General features: G+C 36.9%; 1 protein-coding gene across 12 annotated transcripts in view; it reads left to right on the plus strand.

The window, feature by feature from the left end:
* The window catches only part of LOC126187508 (condensin-2 complex subunit G2-like), a 275,551-nt gene that overhangs the window by 140,866 nt on the left and 116,054 nt on the right, over positions 1 to 18,631 (plus strand). For all 12 annotated transcript variants that reach the window (XM_049928641.1, XM_049928640.1, XM_049928639.1 and 9 more), the window contains exons 11-12: positions 1,754 to 1,900; positions 12,918 to 13,287. In XM_049928641.1, the coding sequence (XP_049784598.1) occupies positions 1,754 to 1,900; positions 12,918 to 13,287 (517 nt within the window). The remainder of the gene's footprint in view (positions 1 to 1,753; positions 1,901 to 12,917; positions 13,288 to 18,631) is intronic.

The following is an 18,631-nucleotide window of genomic DNA, read 5'->3' on the forward strand; positions in this document are numbered from 1 at the left end:
GTAACCCCAGGTATAGCGCCTTTCACCCTTTCTTTGTTATTTTAAGGTATGTGATATTGTGTGATTGTGTGAGTCAACGTGAGTGAGGTGAGAGTGAGTGAATATCCGTCATTTTGTAGGTTTCCTTGTCACTGTGTGACAGCAATTGTATTCATTTTACCCACTTCATTTCTTTTAATATGTGTAAGGGTGCTGATAACCTCGCTGTTAGTGCCCGTAAGTACCAAACACACACCTCTGATCTGTCTGTTCTTGTGTAGCTGTTAAGAATTATTACACCATATTTCTAATCTCTACTAAATAAAGTGTAAGATTTTAGTAGCGTTGCCATGAGTATTGTTTTCGCAAAACATACCTTAACTTGTTTACAATTAAACTTTCTTAGTTAAATATGTCATGTCCGAACTCTGAATCGGAAAGAATGGAAGAGATTAGGCTTCAATTGTTTCTTCCTATGTTTTGAAACTCAGCACATCACCAAGGCTGGCTACGATCCACAGCATTTTTATTCCCAAATATGAGCAGGTATTTCCTCTCATGAAGTTACTGTGATTGCTATACTGTGTAGAAGACGTGTGTCATCCTTTAATAGAGCTCAGCACTTGTGAATCAGAATAACAACCCCACACAGGATCTGCACTTTTATCTCTGGCACACTGTTGTCTCCAGCGTCTGATTTTATAATTCTCCATTTTGTGTATCATTCATCAGTAAGAAGGTATGGGACACACATCACTTCTTTGGAGTGGTATGTATCAGCACACTTTCCATTTGAAGTTTTAGAGCTCTGTTCATAGTTAAGATTGGAGTCCAACATAAAAAATCCTCATCAAAATACTCACACATTTCTACTAACATGTGTGACTATTTAATGAAACCTTAATGAATATGTAGCTAAGAAAATGTGATACTGCAGGGTAGCAGCTACCTCCTGAACTGAATCAACAGAAATGAAAAATGTTTCGAGAAAGCACTAACAGCATATTCCATCGCTTAGTTTGAGTATGTGGTGTGAAGGAGAGCTAAATCAGAACCTTTTCTTACATATTTGATTATTTCGTCATCTAGAGTGTGATTCTGTGGTGATGTTACAAACTTCCTAGGGTGAGGGAGATGGGCAGATGTATCTGTTTGAGGTAAGGCATTCTCTTCTGGAAACGAGCAAGTCAAATATTATAAATGAAAGTTGTTCTGACACATCTGACACTGGACCTCTCCTACTGCCCAGAGATATTGGAATGATTGTCGCTAATAACATTCAACTCTGTTGTTTCTGGAATGGAGTCTCTTACATCAAATGTATACATTTATCCTTCTCCACCATCCCTGAAAGTTTTTAGCATCATCACAGAATGACACTGTATACAGCTTGTAAGGGCATATAATTGGGAATTAAAATTATGTGCATAGTTTTTTCCCATGCTGCTTAAGAACCCCTATTGTATGCCCTTAACATTTTTTATTAAAAGTTGTGGCATAAATGTGAATGATATATCTAAAATTGTATTTTCATGTCACAGTAACTTTAAGTGATAGAGAACAGTTTGGAAGGTAGACGTGCTTGCTTACAAATGATTTCGCATTTAGTGTTTCTTGTTTCTGTATAATCATTTGTAATTTATTTGTGGTCCAAGAGAGATATGCAGTTACTTTTTAGCCATAGGGCCATTATTCTGTTTTATAGATTGTGTTATTTACTTTCATTGCCTTACGTATAGAATGTGAAATTTAATTGCAGCATTTGCGTTTTTAGGTGCTTCCACATATGCAAGATGGAATTCATGACACCAATGCAAGAGTCCGGACTGCATTTGTGGAGATGCTGGTTGCCTGTAAAGATGCCAGTTCAATAAAGTTTTGGTTGATTGTACCACTCAACCACCTTCTTGCCAGGCTGGAGGTGATCTCGTTTTCTCAAATATTTTTCATGAAGTTACTTCCATTACTTCAAACACACACACACACACACACACACACACACACACACTCTCTCTCTCTCTCTCTCTCTCTCTCTCTCTCTCTCTCTCTCTGCTTCAGCTATGCAATTTTAAGCCCTATGTCATGTTTTAGTATTAATCATGTGCAAACATTCATACAGAGTTCGATATTAATTTTGTAAGTTTTTATTATTCTCTGTCTCCGTACACATGTCCCTACAGTTGTGAGTTCAAGGTTCCCCCCACTCCGCCATGTCCAGAAGCTCCTTGTTACTTGTTACTCTCTTCCATAACCACATTTTTGTTGCTTGTAATTGCTATTCATCTGTTTCACTCATTGATCACTCTCCTTTCCATAAAGTAGCACACCTAGGTAAAGATTTAGCCAACATCTGGATGTTTAGCGACATATTCATTTAGAGACTTCTTTTGTGGTGGAATATCTATTTAACAAGGGCTACTTGCTGTATGATTTCAGAGTGTATTTCTTATCATCATAAGCAATGCTCTTTTTCCCATTCAGATAGCTGTGCATATCAAAGCACTGCTTCTGGGATGGGGAGGAGACTGAGCCCAAGTTGAAACTACCCAGTGGATTAATTATGAGGGCCAATGTGAGGATGAGCTTGGGTGTAATTTTTAGGCAAATTCCCTCATCCAGCTATGTGAATACTGGGCTAATATCTAAGTCCCACCTCAACTACAAGTTTTGCAAGCATTTAGAAAACTTTTGCTCACTCCCACATGAGTAACACTACACGCAGACATTTCGGATATACATGTTACGTCCAAGGGGGTGGCGATAGGGAGGACATCCAGCTGTCGCTTGGATTAACCATCCTAGATTCATTGGTAACCATGACAACCCTGCAGCAGTGCAGGACAAAGGCACAAGAGAAAGAGGGTAAAAGATGTTCCTTTAAATGCAGAACTGTTTACCTGTTCAGTCTTGGATTTTGGGTGCGACATGAGCAATGATTTGATAACACTCTTACCCTGTTATGAACAGTTTGATTTTAATAGTGTTTCTTATCAAATTATACTGTTTCATCATGGCTGCCATTGTTTTCTGCATTCTGTTTGTATTCGTTATTAAATCTGTCACTAAAACAATATTATCACCATAGTGTGTCCATGGGTTGTGTTGTTGTGTATTTTAATTCATTTTGTAAGGTATCCTTTAAGGTGCTGTTGTAATTCCTTCAATAAACTTGTTGAGTAAGTTTGGTAAATTAGCCAGTCCTGACTCACTCCATTCTTTATTTTAGGTGTTCTTTCACTTTCATTAATAATTTTTAGGAAGTCATGTTCCTTACATAGTGCTCATACTTCTTTATAGTTGATTTCTAATCTCAACTTGATTTCCATTCTCCACTTACAGACTTCTTGTACACCATGCTGGATGTTTTGCTATCATTAAAAACTGTAACAGCTTTCTTCTTCACGTTTAGGTTTATCCCCAGTTTTGTTTGTCACTTCCCTAGTTCCTCAAGAGTTTTAAAACAGAACAGTTATTTTAAGTAAGTTTCTGTTTGCTTTTTTTTGTCAAATCCATCCAACTATGGACCATGCACAACAAATGTTTGTGATTTCTTTCTCCTTGTGGTATTTCTTTTTTTGTTTTCCCACAATATTATTTTATTCTGCCACTCTATTGTTTCCTTTGTAGTAGTAGTAGTAGTAGTTTTTGTTGTTGTTGGTGGTGGTGGTGTTGGTGTTGTGTTGTTCTTCTTCTTATTCTTCTTCATCTTCTTCCCAGACTGAGGATTGGTTTGAGGCACCTCTTCCCACTACTCATTTCTATGCAAGCCCCTTCATCTCTGTATAATTATTGCTGCCTTCATTCATTTGAACCTGCTTGCTTTAGTCAAGTCTTGGTTTTCCTCTCCAATTTTTACCTCCCACAGTTCCCTCCATTACCAAACTGGTGATTCTTTGATACTTCAGGATATTATGTATTTTCTTTACCTTTCTTTTATGCAATAAATTTCCCTCCTCCCTGATTCAAGTCAATTTCATTCAGTTAATTATCTAATTTACCCATCTAATCTTCAGCATTCATTCCATATTTCAAAAGCTTCTATTCTGTTCTTGTCTTAACTGCGTATCATTCGCGTTACGCTTCCTTATGTGACTAAAGTCAAGATAGATACCTTCAGAAAAGACTTCCTAATACTTAAATTTATATCCCCCCCCCCCCCCCAACTCACCCACAACACTGGAAACACATTTCTTCCTATTGTCAGTCTATTGTCATCTTATATCTATTTTCAAGATGCTATCAATTCCGTACATGATCTTCCAAGTCCTTTACAGACTGTGATGGAATTACAGTGTCATTGGCAATCTTCAAAGTTTTCATTCTCTTAATTACTTTTCCAATTTCTTCTGGTTTTTTCGTTACTGCTTGGTCAGTGTATACTTCGAATAACATCAGCGATAGGCTACAAACCTGTCTCAGCTACTGCTTTTTATGTCCAAAGAAAGTGCCATTTTTTCCTGAATTATGTGTGAAAGCTTTTGTAGGTTCCTATAGAGATTTTTTGTTACCCTCTGCCTCAAAATTTTCCGAAGGATTTTTCTGATTTTTTCCTAATTTTTTCTGCAGCCTCTTCATTTCCCCTACTTTAAATACATTCTGCTGTGTAGAGTGCATGAGTACTTATTACAGTGATATAATGCTTTACTTTTGCATTTATGAAGACTGATTTTCCATTGTAGATGGTCATTGTTATTATTATTATTATTATTATTATTATTATTATTATTATTATTTGTATGGGATAGGAAGCAGTTCAGATGTGTGGATTATTGCATTTCAACCCATTATTGACAATCAGTTGTCTTACTTTTACTGTAATCTTCGAGAATTCTTCTTTCTCAGAGCAGTCTATAATTGTCCAGAGCAAGGAACTGGTCATTTTTTTCTTGAACATCCTTTTAGGATTTTGATGCTATCCTTCAGACTTTGTAGTGCTTATTGAATTTTAATCTTTATCCCAATCTGAGATTTTATTTTATTTTCCTTAAATATTCATTTGGTTTCTGTATTCTCCAGATTATCCATATTTCATTTATTCCTAATATTTCGAACCCGATTGTACTAGGTTTCAAACCATTTTTCCACAGTCAGCAATAATTCACTATTTACAACATTCTGCCAATGCTGGGGCAAGTTTTTGATTCCACAGCTGTTGAAATCAAGGGGTTTTGAGGCAAAGAATTTGTTGATCCATTTTCAGAGCATGTTTTCATCTGGAAAAGAAGTTTCTTTAAGGTTGTTTGATAGAGAGCAGAAAAGGTGAAAATCTGAGTGCTCAAGATCAGGTGAATAAGATGGATGCAGAATGACTTCCCAACCCAACTCCTGTGTAGTTTTCTTCGTCAGTTTAGCAGAATGCCAGCGGGTATTATCAAGTAGCATCACTTCACACAGTCTTCCTGGTCATTGTTCTCGAATTTTGTCTGAAAGACATCTCAGCTGTTGACAGTAAATGTTAGCAATGATGGTTACACCTTGGGGAAGCAATTCATAGTACACCACACGTCGCTGTTCCACCAGATGCGTAACATTATCTTTTGTGGATGTACGCAGATCTTTGTACAGGGAGTTGCTGCTTCGTTTTGACTCAGCCATTTGTTTCTTTTCTTCATGTTAGCATAGACACCATTTCTCGTCACCAGTAATGATACAGGATAGGAATAGTCGGTGTTGTTCATGCACCATTTGGTGACAGGCAAGCAGAGGTGTACATATGGGCGCCTGCTGATTTTTGTGATTCTGATTTAGAGCATGCTGGACCCATACACCCTATTTTTGAACCTTCCCCATTGTATGCAAATGTTGCGCGATGGTGGAATGATCGCATATCGTCACATTTGCCAGCTCTTGAGTATACTGATGTGGATCATTGTGGATTAATGCATTTAAATGATCGTTATCAAACCCTGAAGGTATTTTTGAATGTTGAGAGCCATTAATGTCAAAATGATCCTCCTTAAAATGAGAAGTCCATGTTCGTGCTGTGGTCTGTCCAATGGCATTATGCCCATACATGGCACAAATGTTTTTGGCTCCCTCCCCTGCTGTCACCCCCCTATTGAACTCAAATGAAGAATACATTGGAAATTTTCCAATTTCTCCACTTGCACTCCATTTCCTAGAGTCCGCACTTCCTTTCACTGTCACCAAATGACAAAATGACTGTATACTAACTCAAATAGTATCAGTGAACTACAAATAAAAAATTACAATTGATAAATAAAACCAAAGCAGCTTGAATACCAATATGCAAAACAAAAACGCCACGAACTTATGCACCAACATAGTATACCTCGTCACAAGTATAGCGAAATCAAGTGCTACATTTAGCCAGAGACTTTATGGAAAGTTTTTGATGCAACTAATCGAGTGCCCATAGTGAGAAGAGCAGGAAACAGGTGGGCTAATGACTTAGCATTAAATGAACTGAATGACTGTCACATGTGTAAACAGAGTTGATTGTTGCTGACTGCAGCAAAGTCTCTGAATGTGTTGCTGCAATTGGGAAATGGGGGATTTACTAACAGTGGCGTGTACCTTTATGATGGGGAGTGAAGGACAGACTAACCCGCTTTCATGCTGACTGTGCTAATGGGAACATCAGCATATAATGTCAAATCCCTTTAGACAATGGAGTCAGAAGGAATACATTATTTTGCTCAGTGCAAGGTTATTACAGATTTGCATGAAAGAAATGGAAAGAGAATGAAATCACAGGATAGCTAACAGTTTTCAGAAAAGTAGATTGTTTCTCAGGATACTGAGAGACATAAATGAACTTAAGTGTATTTTGTGAAACTCTGTAGAGATGGTTGATATGCTGTGTCTGTTCAAACACCAATTTGCCACCAAGGCAAAAAAGGTTAAATGTGTGTGATTATAGGCTACCACCATCTTCATGTAAATTAATCATCATCTTGGACAGTTTCCAGCCTCTGGCCAGGTCTGCATGGAAATTAAGTATGGAAAAAGGAGAAATTGCCACATTTTTCAAAATTGAACCATCAGAAATATTGAAACAAACTGTTTTATGTAGGGAAGAACTCAGAAAAATGAGCATGTGAGTTGTTACTGAAGAACATTGGAAAATTTGTGGAGTCCTAAAAAATTTCTATATTTTTCCCAGTTTTTTCCCAGAGGAAGAAAAGTATATTGTCGCTGAGGAAAAGTACACTGCCATTTAACATAGAGAAAGTATATTTTCACCAGGGAAAATGTTTATTTTTACTCAGAAAGAAGTGTATTTTCTTCTGGGAAAAATCCAGGATTTTTTTTCCTTGGCCTTGTATACACACTGAAGGTGCACATGTATTAGGATGACTACTCAGTGCACAAGATCACAACAGAACAGAATGACTATAACATGACTGATAATTCATAAATTGCAACTATTTTTAATAAGCATTTTCTAAATACAGCAGAAAAATGTTTTTTTTTTAAATTTTTTAAAATATTTTTTAATTTTTTTTAAAGAAATGCCATTAAAAAACAGAATTCTGAAGAGTTGTTCTGACACAACAAATCATGTTCTTATTGATGTACACAGTGCTGCACTAAAAGAGAAACTTTCTTGTAAACAGATTAAAATATGCAATTGTTAAACTTCTTTATGTAGTATCCTTGTACCATAAAAGCAAGGGAGAGGATGTTGTTATGGGTGGCTGGTATCGTCTTTCTGCAACACAAATGCACACATGAATTAATGCGGTTCTTTATTTACAAGAAGCTACTACTTGAATAGAATCCATGATCATGGTAGAAGCTCATCTGTAATAGCCCTCTTACTATTGTAACCTGTGATGTGAACTGACAGATGTCAACTGGAATATGAGTTAGTGAGTCAGTGCCTGAGCCCTCTGGTCAGCGGTGGTGGCCTAAATACATGCTGTTGAGAGGGCATTGGCGGGGTATTTCTTGTCGGTGTGTGTCTCTGGGCTCTCTCGTGATAGGCACGCTCGATCCAACACCTAGTATCGTTCTTCGCACTATGTATTTGCCAACCGGTGTGCTGGTGACAGCTTCCGCTGGCACACTTTATATGAAAAGTAACAGGAAAGACTATAATAAATATCATCCACTTTCTTTTCTGACTTATGTTTTCAAAATATTTGACAAAGACTGTAATAAATATCATCCACTTTCTTTTCTGACTTATGTTTTCAAAAATTTGACAAAGTAATTTTCCTGTTAACAGAATCACATTTATGTACAGTTTGTTTGAGAAGTTCCTGTTCTCTTAAGTCAGAATAGTATTATGTACTAGAGTCCTTACATATAAAACCTATGTGTCCAACAGACCTACTTATGAGGTTTATGTTTCTTCTTGTCGTCCTTGATGTCTTACAGTGCTCCTCAAGACTTTGCTTAGAAAGGCTACCTCAACACTTGTGCAGTCCGCATAATATGTTGTATGGCATAGTAAGACCCGGGTGTCTTGGTGGCCATTTCAGTGAGGCTGGAGGTGTTGCTGAACCAAGGCTAATCCAGTTGCCTCAAAATTATTCATCAAGGAACTTGCATTCCTGAATAGGAAAGCTTGTTGGAGCCCCACCCTGCTGTAATCACATATGGTCTATCCATGGTTCTCTTATCTTCAAGCATCATAACATGAGACAGATTCCTTTCCAGCCCTTACATATTATGGGGAACTTGCTTAGACCAGAAAATCACATTCCACCTGTATAAACTGTGATGTATCATAAATTCATGGAAAAATAGTGCCCTTGAGTAAGACACATCATTTGATCATCAAAGCACAGCAGGATGCTAGTCACTGCTCCAGGTCATCGTCAGATAATTCATTCACAAACATCAGTCTAAATCTTATCAGTTGTGAATCTTTGTATGTGGTCAAGCTTTGTTGTCCACAGTACTTGAAGTCCAGTTGCTATACTGCGAATGGATTTCATTGGAAACTGATCAGTTGATTAAGGGATAGCAGATATTACCTTTCTCGTTCTCTGATGCACATTGTGCAGCCTGTTATGATTGCATGGGTTGTTTTACAATCCACTCTCGTCATGGGCAACACACAACATAGACAATTAGGTTGACCCACTTCAGTGTCGTATGGTTTGATATTAAATCAACATTAAGGAACTTCTGAATTTCCTAAAGAACTTAAGCATAGACCATTATAGTTTGATAGGTTGGTGAAGTAATTTAGAAATAAACTGCATAGATAAATCCTGTGGGAATAATAATGTTAACAGAAGTAAATAATTCTTGTTTAAATTCAATAAATGTTTATTGTGAATGATTCACACATTTGTGAATGGTAGCCTACACAGTTGCAAATTCAAATGAAAGAAAGCAGAGCAACATAAATGGAATACATTTGTGCAAAGTTTAACAGTGCATTAATCATGAAATTAATAAGCAAGCACTCAAAGGCTGACAACATAGATCCTTACAGTTAATTGTGATATAAAACTAAAGTTCGCTGTCCCAAATGGTAACTGGGAAACTAGAAGCAAGTTCATCACATGTGAGTCCTAATATTAACCCCAGGAAAATAGAAAGTTCTCAGTTATCTCAAGTCCCACTAATAAAATTGAAGTTCATGTGGGTGCTCAAGCTCAATCACCAAAAACCACAAAATGGCATTCTTAAGTCCAGTAAAAAGATACAGTATTTAACTATCAAGCTGCTTTGCCACCCAGCTTATCTCACCTGATAGCTAGCACATCCACCAGCACAGTACCACTCACAAAACACAAAATCTCAAACTGTGACAGGCTAAGGACAAAAGACAGCATGCATACTGCTGTTCACCCATAAATATCTTCTGTGATGTCACACACTACTGAATCAATGTTAAATGTTTTTAAGTTGGCAGTGCTAGAAGACATTGATATTGTCATAGATTAGATTAGATTAGATTAGATTTTCGTTCCATAGATCCGTGCTGAGGAGATTCTCGTGGATGTGGAACATGTCATATTTTTTTTATAAAAAGCTGAAATAACAATACTAATAGTATGAATATATATACAATACATCATTTGTTTCTACTAAAAAATTCGTCAATGGAGTAGAATAGTATGATTATATATACAATACATCATTTGTTTCTATTAAAAAATTAATCAATGGAGTAGAAGGAGTTGGCCACTAGTAAGTCTTTCAGGCTCCTTTTAAACTGATCTTTATTTGTAACTAATTTTTTTATGTTTGCTGGCAAATTATTGAAGATGAGAGTTCCTGAGTAGTGGACCCCTTTTTGAACTAAAGTAAGTGCTTTTAAGTCCTTGTGCAGATCATTTTTGTTCCTGGTATTGTATGTACGAACTGAGCTGTTTGTTGGAAAAAGAGATATATTATTTAGGACAAATTTCATTAAGGAGTAAATATACTGAGAGGCAGTAGTTAGTATACCCAGTTCTTTGAAGAGGTTTCTACAGGATGTCCGTGAATTTACTCCACAAATAATACGTATTACACGCTTTTGGACTCTGAAAACTTTTGTTTGACTCATAGAGTTACCCCAAAATATTATACCATATGACATTATGGAATGAAAGTAGGCAAAGTATGCAAGCTTTTTCATTTTTATGTCGCCTGTGTCTGCTAACACTCGAATTGCAAATACAGATTTGTTAAGGCGTTTCTGCAGTTCTGTGTTGTGCTCCTCCCAACTGAATTTATTATCAAGTTGTAATCCCAGGAATTTAAGACTGTCAACCTCTTCTATCTGCTCTTCTTTATACTTTATGCATATGCTAGGTGGAAACCTGTTACAGGTTCTGAATTGCATATACTGAGTCTTTTCGAAGTTTAATGTCAATGAGTTGGCTTTAAACCATTTATTAATATACATGAAAATATCATTTGCAGATCTTTCTAGAACTACACTCGATATACTATTTATTGCAGTACTTGTGTCATCTGCAAACAAAACGAACTCTGCTTCTGGCAGTGTAACTGATGAGAGATCATTAATGTACAACTTCAGAGCTAGGGAGATGGGGGCAGAAAGGGGTACTCGATTGATGGTACTTATTTTAATGCAAGAGCAGTTGTGTATCAATATTTTTAACACAGGAAATTTGAAAGGACTGATAAAAAATATTGTAAACTGTGGAAAAGTGTTATTTCAGGGAACATGAAAGTGGGGCTATGTCATCCTGCGTAATGAAGGCTGAATAGACTCTGTCCTGCTGTCCTGATTAAGTGGTGTCATGCAAAGGGGGGGGGGGGGGGTTAAAATAAATAAACAAACTTGACAGTGAAGAATGAGTGAGGATATCGTGCCACTAAAAAGTGCTTGCTAATTCAGAAATTATTGCTTCTAAATGACACAGCTAGTTTATAAAATTGTGTGCTATGTTTGTTGGTAGCATTATCTAGTAGCAATGTAGTTCTTCCAAAACTAATGTGCACAAAACTTTGGGAAAAACCATGAACTAGGTATCTAACTCTCTATTAAAGAGAAAATCTTTTCGAAGTAGATGCACAGGAAGAAGAATCATTGATTAAAACATACCGAGAGGAAGTTGCTGTTTAGTATTGCTCCTGAAATATTTTACCTTGAATCCACCCATTGTACTGAAATGGGAATAATATATATGCATATATATCCTGATGAGCTCAAACATTATGATCAGCTGCTTAATAGTATGTTAATCCAGCTCTGAAATGCAAGACAGCAGCGATCTGCATGGTACCGGCTTGACAAGTTTTTCGTATGTTTCTGGAGGTATGTAGCACCAATTGTCTATTCACAGGCCACACAGTTCCCATAAGTTATGGGCTGTTGGTATGTGGATGTGGAGCTGTGCCTGATAGTGTCTCAAGTGTGTTCAAATCAGGCAAATTTGTTTGCCAACACGTCAGCATGTGTTCACTGTCATACTCCTCAAACCACTGCCGTACGATTGTGACCGTGCAACACGGACAGTTATAAAGCTTGCAGTTATCGAGCGTGAGGGAATGCAGGCAGTTGGCAGTTCCACAGAGAGCATCCACAGTTGTTACTGTGTCTTTGATTACTACTACAGGTCCCATGGAAGCCCAGCTAAATGTCCCCTAAAGCATAACACTGCCCCCACTGACCTGCAGGTGTGTCATGATGCATGTTTCGATCAGCGGTTCACCTGGATGAAGTCATATGCAGACATAACTATTGATCTGGTGTAAAAAGAAATATGATTCATCTGAGCAGGTGACAGGTTCCATTGATTCACAGTCTAATCTCGATGATCCTGTGCCCATTGCAGTTGTAATTGATGACATCTTTGGGAAGCACGGTAACATGTAGAGGTCCTCTAATGCGAAGTCCCACATTTGGCAGTGTGCTCTGAACGGAGTGCTCCAAAGCATTTTTTCCTGCACCAGTATTGTACTCTTTCATCCTATCTGCCACAAATCACCATCTTTTCTGCTTTACAGAATGGGCAAACATCCTAAGTCCACATTATGTGATCATCCGGATGTCCAACAGCTTGATGCCTGCTCATGTTACACCACCGTGCAGCGACTTTTCTTAGAGATGCTAACGATTTAACGTCCTGACAACCAACTAGCTTTCCCGTTCGTGAGATGTTAGGTGCCATGACATTGTATCCTTTGTCAAAGTCACTTATGTCCATGGATTTCCCCATTTGTGGCTCATATTGTTGCTAGAATAAATCCCCACTCATCTCTGCTCCACTTATATACTTTTTACACAGTGCCATTTGTCTGCAACTTCACAGGCGGTCTTGAGTCTCACAGTAGGCAATAACCATTATGTTTTGGTTCATCAGTAAATTTCACAAATAGATCAGTATGGTGCCAATTACAAATCTTAATGTAAAAGCACAAGGAGGTTAAATACAATATTAAATTGTTCATAATTTAGTTGCTATTCAGTGTACCAAATGCTGTTCAGTGAGACAATTGGCTTAGAAAATTCCATTAATACTATACCATTTTAACTTCCCTTTGTATTTCTACAGGTGGATGAACAAGCAGTTGCTCAGCGTATTGTCAAGTTATTGTTCGAAAGTTTCTACCCGTACGAGAGAGGTCCTGAAGTTACGCTGAAGAGGATAATGAATATGATAGTGCTGAGCCCAATTGGAAGTCGCAAATTCTTTTTCTATTCAAAATCTGTACTAAGCTTTGAGTCAAGCGTACAGTTAGTACTTTCTATAATGACCTATATTTTGAGATATGTTAAGTCAGAGTTCAGTGGAAAGTTAACTGTTTCAAATGGCACAGAGCAAGATAAGCCCACCGTTACTCCCAAAACTTCAAAGGACAATAAAGAAGCTCCAGCTTCTAAAAAAAGAAGAATCAGTTCGCCAGACCCAGTTTCAAGTTTGGGTAAGTGCATGGTTGCTCTTTTAGTGTAATGACTTGCCTAACAATTTTCCAGGTGTTTCAAAAAAATCAGAAAAAGAAATATACATACATCATCATAGTGTGTTTCTACTTGTTTTTTAATGTAAGTTATTGGTAAAGACAATGTGTGTCTCATAGACTAATTAACTAGGAAAATGTATCTTCATTGTTAATTTAATTTTCATCCCAATATCACTGTCCTCTGTGTTTGCTTCCAATTTTGTAATGCTTCAGGGAACAGTATTATATTATCTTTACTGTATCAGTCATACTGTTTAGTGTAAATGATTAATGGAAAATCTCATATAAAGATGTGAAACAAATACTAACAAAGAGATAGAGGGGCTGGCCAGTACTTACCTCAGCTCAGTACAGCCGATAGATCCTGTTTAGTGTGAATTTCAGCACACTCCAAAAATAAGTAAAATCACTTTCTGTAACAATCCATAGTTAAAAGTGCTTAAAACCAGACTGTAACTAGATACACGAAGCGAACTGAGATCATCTAATTTTCCTCAAATGCACTGCTGGAAAATGTGGCGGTCCACTCCTTAAAACTGTGTTGACCAACATCAGTACAGGAAATACCCACTACAGTGACACATTGCTTAGTGATTGCGTCACATCGTCTGTCAGTTACAATCTCGAGTTCTAATGTAAGTAGCTAGCTGTCTTACTGGTTGGCTACATTTTAATAGCAACTAGGTGTATAATGGCTACTTATCTATGTGAGGTCGGATTTTGCCTAGGCTATGTCAAATGATATTACGTTAGTAACACATCATATTTGGCATAACAGTTTGCAATAGTTCAGTAGTTCATCCAGGTCTATGTCCTTATGAGAATGGTCAGTGAAATGTGTTTAGTTGTGAGGACAATGTCCCAACAATTGGAGACACAGTAGGTATCATGATCCTTGTGCTAAAACTGGGAAGAATTATGCATCTGCAGTAGTCATAAAAATTGACTCTTAACTGCTGCTACCAGAAAGCAAGCACCCAATACCTCGTCAGTAGCTCCCAGTGTAGGTTCAAAAGGCATTAGTTTGTTTCAAATACCTGACTTTCAATAGAAGAAGCTTATAATGAAATTTGATGCGTAAGCAGTGCTTCATGGGACTTTATTTCATCAACTTAAACATTTCTAATCTCTATCCGGGCTCTTTGTTTTCTTTTGTCCTCCCATTATCCCTCATTCAACTTTTGTCTGGTGTTACATTCACTTTTCATGCTCTCTCTTCTATTTTCTTCAGTCACTTACTCCTCAGTCTTACTATCAGTCTTTTGCCTTCTGTTTCCATTCTGTGCATTATGTTTAGTATCCCTCTAGTGACCTGCTGTAGCTGCACACAGTTAACACTAAATATCTACAGCTGGATGGTTTGTCTGTTGTAGTGGTAATAAATTATGTACACAAACCTTTCTTGTGAATCAGTTTATTAGTGAAAACTGTATCAAAATCCCTACAGTAGTTCAAAGATTAGCCTTCACATACAGACAGAAAAATGTGGCAGGGGACTTTCATTTGGTAACGTCTACAGAAGTGTACCAATGTCCATACCACTTCCATCCTGCACTCTTCAATGTTTAATTTTGAAAGTAAAGGGGACTGATATGAAGTGGAGATTCGTCATGTATGATGTAGCTGTTTAGTTCCTGTTGGATTATAATTGTAGTGTCTGGCATCTGGGTTGCAAAACTATCATGCAAGAGTTATATTTATGACAGAGACTTACAGATCTTCTATCTGCAAGTTTTTGGAACACAGAATTTTGAAAAGATTAATTTGAGAGGTTAAACTCGAAAATATTGTTGAAAACAAGAGTTTGGATAACAGGATGCTTTGTAGATAAGAAAGCCTTTTTCCAAACCAGACGCTGTTGCTAATATATTTTTATAATAATGTTGATTTTGTCTGTAAAACTAGATGTACCTGTAACAAATTGTGAAGTAGTGTACCACTGGTAACAGTTTCCAGGATTTCATCAACATTAGAGGGCGAAACCTCGCATGACCACCTAATGAATTCTCTTCAGAAGAGGGCTGTCAACCATGGTTTTGAAACAAAATATCTTGAGATGACTGTGGAAGACTAGAGATATAGACAACAGAGAATTTTCATGTACAAAATAAGGAAAAGTGATTTCACATTGCTCTTCAGTGGAGGCATTGTGCAGTGCACTTTAAATACAAGATGGATACTGTATCTTGGGTGTCAGCCCAGGTTCATTAATTGAATGATATAGTGTAGAAGAACAAAAGTTGTCTACAGATCAGTAATATCAAAGTGCAAAGTGCTCTTTTTTTGTGCAGGGGCAGGATCTCAGACTACTTGCTAGGAAATGATATATAAACAACAGTGATGGAGAAGAAGCTAATTTATTACATACAGAATTTATGCTGGTAATGTTTTGAAAGTCTATAATATAATGACAGATCCGTGTAGTAGCTTATACATGTTGCCAATCAGAGTTGGGCAAAATTCATTCAGATGACGAATAACGAATGTACATAAAAATTATTATTCATTATTTGTCAATAGCAAATAAAACATTTGTTTGAAATATTAACAATATAAGGAAAAGATAGATTGCTACTTGCTGTAAAGTGATACTTTAAGTTGCAGACAGGCACAATTGAAAGACACTTGCACATTAGCTTTCAGCCACAGCCTTCATCAGAAAATGAACACACATACACATTCTTGAGGATATTTTTGTTCTGTTGTTGCAACTACTATGTCCGCAGCTCGTGGTCTCGCGGTACCTTTCTCAGGTTCCAGGGTTTGATTCCCAGTGGGGTCAGGGATTTTCACCTACCCCAAGATGACTGGGAGTTGTTGTGTCTTATTCATCACCATCATCATCATCATCATCATCATCATCATCATCATCCATCCCCATTACGCTTGGAGGAAGGCATCGGCAAACCATCTCCATTAGGACCTTGCCTAGTACAGTGGTGGGGGTCTCCCGCATCGTTCTCCTACACTCTGTCTAAGAAGCATAGGACTTCATTTCCATTGCAACTACAAAAATGCGTGATTTTTTTCACCAGATGCATTTTGCTTTATTGAGATAAAGCATCATCAGTGGTCTGTAATTAAATTATTTACATTGTGATTTGCTTTTAGATCGAGGAACAGTTCGTTAAGAATATGTTGTTTTGTACTTTCAGTAATTTTCACTTGATATCTTGCTTACATCGTTGCTTTTCTGCGTTAGACACCGATAATTTTGGTCTAATGTTTAATTGCTCTGCAGCACTATGCATTTATTATGTTTTTCACAACACACTTGTATGCACACCACTGTATTCCATTTGTAACACACTTGTATGCACACCACTGTATTCCATTTGTTTTCATAGTTCTAAGTATTTGTTGTGGTTTATGTTTTGTAGTGTTGCCAACATAACCTTTTCACTACTTTGTCTTTGACGTACAACCTTTTTTATTTATTTATTATTGTATCTGTGTAATTCTGTTTAATTATGTTTCTGTATATTTAAATACTGTGTAAAGAGTGGGGATAGTGATTGAGGATTCCCTCCACCCCACCTTCTTCCCCACTATAGGGGAGGGAGAAACCATGATGAATGGACATAAGTGTATAGCAGTGTGATGGAGTGTGAGTTACAGGAGAAGATGTGGGGCAAGAAGTGAAAGGATATTGTGATTTTTTTTTTTCTTTGGGGGGAGGGGGGGGGGGGTTGTCAGTTGTCGGAGGGGGTGAAGAATGGAAAAGGCTCTTCTGTTTTTCATGTAATTTCATCAATTATTTTATATAGAGTCTGGTTTCCAATATTTATTTGGTCATTGAACAACTGTTTATTTTGTGTTAATGCTTTTTGTATGTGGAAATTTTCTTGGCAAGGGAGGAGGTGTCTGTCTTTACTGATTTTATGAAATTCACATCTGTTTCAATATTGCTTGGTCTATGGTGTTCTTGTTTTAGATGATCTGCAAATGTTGAATGGTTTGTGCTATATTTAATGCTCTGATGTGTTTTTATATCTTGTGTCGAATGCCCTGCCAGTCATTCCAGTGTATAGCTTTCCACAAGCTCTGAAACTGAGCTGACAGATACCAGATTGTTGGTATCTGTCTGGGTTTGATTTCGGTTTTGGGATGTGCTTCTGTATTGAGTTATTTGTTTTGTAAGCAATGTTTATGCCTTGTTTTTTTGAACATGTTACCTGTTTGTTGTGGTAGGTCCTTGTATGCGCTTTTTTTTTTTTTTTTTAGTGCAATCTGTATGAGTTGGTGTAGTTTTGTTGTTTTTTCCCCCCTATTTGTGTCTTTATTTTTTTATTTAGTTTTTTTATCTTCCATTGTTTCTTCGTGTCCATTTTTTAATTCTATTTGTTTTACAATGGCTGGCTCTTTCTGATAATCAGAAGTGTTTAGGGGGATCCTGTTCAGCCTGTTTAACATGTACCTGATTGCTGCTTCTCTGTGGTTCTGTGGGTGGTTTGAGGTTGCATTTAAGATAATGTCACTTGTTGTGGGTTTTCTGTATATATCAAATGTGTATTTATTATTGTCTTTCCTTATGGTTATGACCAGAAAGTTGAGTGAGTTTTCTTGCTGTTCTTCTTCTGTTGTGAACTTTATGTTTTTGTGTACAGTATTTATGTCTTTGTGTCGTTGCTGTATTCTTTTTTTGGGTTCTTCCATGTGTGTTATGCCGTCCATGTATCTGTACCTGTACCTGTAGACGTTGTAGCTTCTCTTTGTTATTATGTCTTCAAATATTAGTTTTTCTACATTATTCATGAAAATTTTGGTTAATGTTCCTGAAATAGGTGAACCCATTGGTCAACCTTCTTGTATGTAGTAGTCTTGATTGAATTCAAAATAATTTTGTTGCATTATTAACTGTAGTAATTTTATTGTTTCATCTATGTGTTCATTAGATAGTTGGTTGTGTGTCTTCAGGTTTTCTTCAATTATTTTTATCGTTCCGTTAATGGGGATGCAACTGTACATACTTTCTACATCAAAGGAGAGCAGTGTTGCTGTGCTAGGGATTTTAGTGTCGATTATATGTTCTACCAGTTGAGAGGTATTTCTGATTGTTCTATCATTTTCTAGTTTATAATACTGGGTGAACTGTGACTGCATTTGTTTTTGTAGTAGGTATGTAGGAGCTGCTCTGAAATTTAGTTGTTTTTTTTTTCCTCTATGTATTCCTTTGTTTTCATGAGGACAACACTATGATCTTCATCAGCTTTTGTTATAATGAATTTTCTGCTTGCAGTTTTTTCTTTAGATTTTTAAGTTTTGTTTCATCCCAATTATTTTTGAATTTATTGTTTTCTTTTTT

Source organism: Schistocerca cancellata, chromosome 5, assembly GCF_023864275.1.
Source record: "Schistocerca cancellata isolate TAMUIC-IGC-003103 chromosome 5, iqSchCanc2.1, whole genome shotgun sequence".
In the NCBI taxonomy this organism is placed as follows: domain Eukaryota; kingdom Metazoa; phylum Arthropoda; class Insecta; order Orthoptera; family Acrididae; genus Schistocerca; species Schistocerca cancellata.